Raw genomic sequence first — 3,418 nt, 5'->3', positions numbered from 1 at the left:
AGGTTTGATGTTTTCTCAAATATCCACTCGTTAACTATGAAAACACCAAAAACCCACCAATCAGTGGTTAACTTTAACAGATTCCGCCAGAGAAAAGGGTAAATGACTGTTTTACCCTTTTCAATTGAAATGACAAAAATGTCCTGCATGCCAAATGACATAATTACCCTTTTCATTAAAATGACCTAAAAACCTTTAAATAAAAAGACCAAAATGACCTTTTAATTAATTAACCAATTTTTCATATTCCATAATTTAACCAGCAACTTCTATGGCCTGAAAACAATGCATCATTTGGGTTTGAATTACAGATTTTCGCTTGGAACTGCCTTTGATTATGAAAGTGATGAAATGCAAAGAGTTGTGTAATACATTGCTTAATACTGGCCTTATTGGAAACCTGAAAATGCAAACCATTTTGATTCATAAATATACTTCAAAGAGTTGTGTAATACATTGCTTAATACTGGCCTGCTTGGAAACCTGAAAATGCAAATAGCTGTGTACTGGAATGCATGTAATAACAGACCATTTTGATTCATAAATCCAAATAGCTGTGTACTGGAATGCATGCAATAACAGACCATTTTGATTCATAAATCAACACTGTCAACCCAGAAACTCCTCATATCAACACTGTCAACACAGAATACTCCTCATATCAACACTATCAACCCAGAAACTCCCCATATCAACACTGTCAACCCAAAAACTCCCCATATCAACACTGTCAACACAGAATACTCATAAGCACTAATTCATAAATTAACACTCTCAACACTGTCAACACAAAATACTCTTCATATCAACACTGTCAACACACAGAATACTCCTCATAAGCACTAATTCATAAATTAACACTCTCAAACACAGAATACACAGAATACTTTAGTAAACATTTCACTGAGCTATCCAAAGAATTTACATGCAGAGAACATTTCACTGAGCTATAAAAAAAATTTACATGCACAAAATTTTCAACTGAGCAATTATCCAAAAAAGAAATTAAGGGAAATCCCCAGTTTCATTGCATCTGTGACTCTGGATGCTGTGAGGAAGAAGATGAACCAAACTGACTTTTAGTTGACTGGCTTTCCATGGTTGGGATTGTTCTTCTCTGATATAAGGGGAAAAAAAATGAGTAGGTTTAATAAAACAGTAGCAAACAGAATGCTAACATATAAACAGAAGCAATACCTTTTTTTTGGGTCTTCCTGCATTGTTTGGATTGTATTGGCAGGACCTTTTGTTGTGTCCCAATTCATGGCAGTGACTACACCTAAGTGTAGACACAGGTTTTCTCTTTCTCTCTTCAGTGGGGTTTTTCCTCCTAGCCTTTTTGGGCCTGCCAGCTTTGCCATGCCTAACAGGTGGTTGCAGCTTATCTTCACAATCCTCTGGCCAGGTTCTCTTGTCTGGAATAGGATGAATAATTTCAGCATACGTTCTCATATATGCTGAAATTTGTAACCTGTCATCTACAAACTTATCAATGCTAGGGAAGTTCATGTGCAATATTGAGCAGATTGCATGTTGGCAGGGAATCCCAGACAGCTACCACATCCCACAATCACAGATTCTTTTGTCCAAATTCAAGGTGTATGTTCTGCTTGGAATACCATTCATATCAATCACCTCGAACTCTTGCAGTCCAGCATATGAAATAGAGACATTTCGAGCTATCTCAATACTTTTGTTCAATTTTTTAACAACAAGTGGGGGCAATGGAGTGACCCATTCAGTACCTGCCTTCAGCCTACTATGAAGTCTCTTCATTATTCTTCTTCGATACAACTCCAACAAACTGAGAATAGACAGCTCCCGATATTCTCCAAGCCAACTATTAAATGTTTCAGACATATTATTTATCATATGGTCAGATTTGGCTTCAGTGTCAAAGCCAAATCTAGACCATTGATCTGGCTCATTGTCAATTACCCACTTGTAAGCAATTTCATCCACTGCCTTCATTTTATTTAATGCCTCATGAAAATCCACTTTATTTGATGTTCTAGAAATAGCCCAAAACAGATTTCGAAGATGTACCCCAGGAAAAGTTTTCCTGAAATTCGCATATACATGTCTTGCACAAAATCTACTCTTTGCATTAGGCCACTGAGTTTGCAAGGCATGTATTATTCCTTTTTGCCTATCACTCATGAAAGTGATAGGCAAGACATCACCCATGAATTCTTTCAACATCCCCAGGAAATAACTCTAACTATCATTGTTTTCTACTTCACAAACACAGATTGCCAATAGAAATATCCCACTGTTCGCATCAATCGCTACAGCAGACAGTAGGACTCCCCCAAAATGCCCCTTCAGATGGCATCCATCAACCCCTATAAAACGATGACAACCCTCTAAAAAGCCTTTCTTCTGTGCAGCAAAACTTAGAAAAAAGCGATGAAAGCACGGTGTCGAGGGAATTTCTTCCCTAATTACCTTTAGGGCAGCTTTTGATCCTGCATTGGTCATCAACACAATATGACAATATTTAAACAGCCAGTTATACGACTCTGCATGCTCCTTTGCTGACAAACCAGTGGCAATTTTCTTAGCCCTATACAATTTTCTATGATTTATCTGTAAAAAATGCTCCTGCTCCAACTGAGCAGCTAGAGGCTTAATGCTACTCCCTTCTTGTGACCTTATAAACCTGCCAAATTTCTCAGCTACCCATGATGCACTCGCAGTTGGGTTATCATGAACCCTGAGGCATGTGTGCGTATGCTCGTACTGACGTATTTGGTAGGATTGACCATCTACCATCAGAGCTGCATAGAGATGGAATGGGCAGCCTTCTGATCTACACACAACTTTTATTCTTCTCTTCTCATTGTAAATCTTTTTTATAGCAAACCCACGATCAACAATGTAATCTTTGAGCACACCCCTGAAATGTTCAACACTATCGAAAACATGTCCAACCTCAAAATAAATCTTCCCATCTGCACCTTTCTTAAAAGCTTTTCCCTTCATATGTCTAGCTAATCTGGTAGCACCATCATCTTCTCCCTCCTCACTTTCCCTATCACCATTGTCAGATTCATAATTAAGTCCTCGTGTCTCATCATCATCCTCAACAGATTCAGACCTGATTTCAACTTCGGCGTGACTAACAGTCTCATCTTCATGTGATGCATCACTCCAATGAAAGTCATCATCATGCTGGGTAAATTCTTCTCTCTCATCAGAACTTTTAGACAAACTTGTTGGTACAGGTGCTGTTAAGAGTGTTGGGTGAGTTAGGCTCTGTTGGTTGGGTGTTGGGTGAGTTAGGTTCTGTTGGTTGGGTGTTGGGTTGACTGTGTGGAGGTAGTAGAGGCCGAGGAGATCTGCTCTGTACTGGAATAAATTCAACGTACATCTGAATAATTTGCTGACCTACTTTTCTATACTCTTCAAAGACAAA

General features: G+C 38.5%; 1 protein-coding gene across 1 annotated transcript; it reads right to left on the bottom strand.

The window, feature by feature from the left end:
- Positions 1 to 255: 255 nt before the first annotated feature.
- Positions 256 to 2,187, bottom strand: LOC123227865. The gene is made up of 5 exons (XM_044652989.1): positions 1,636 to 2,187; positions 1,244 to 1,554; positions 647 to 727; positions 484 to 561; positions 256 to 400 (listed from the first exon to the last, which is right to left on the bottom strand). The coding sequence occupies exons 1-5, from the start codon at positions 2,185 to 2,187 to the stop codon at positions 256 to 258; spliced, it is 1,167 nt and encodes a 388-aa protein (XP_044508924.1).
- Positions 2,188 to 3,418: the final 1,231 nt, after the last annotated feature.

This window comes from Mangifera indica, chromosome 10 (genome assembly GCF_011075055.1).
Source record: "Mangifera indica cultivar Alphonso chromosome 10, CATAS_Mindica_2.1, whole genome shotgun sequence".
NCBI lineage: Eukaryota > Viridiplantae > Streptophyta > Magnoliopsida > Sapindales > Anacardiaceae > Mangifera > Mangifera indica.
This window is presented reverse-complemented; position numbering and strand designations above follow the sequence as displayed.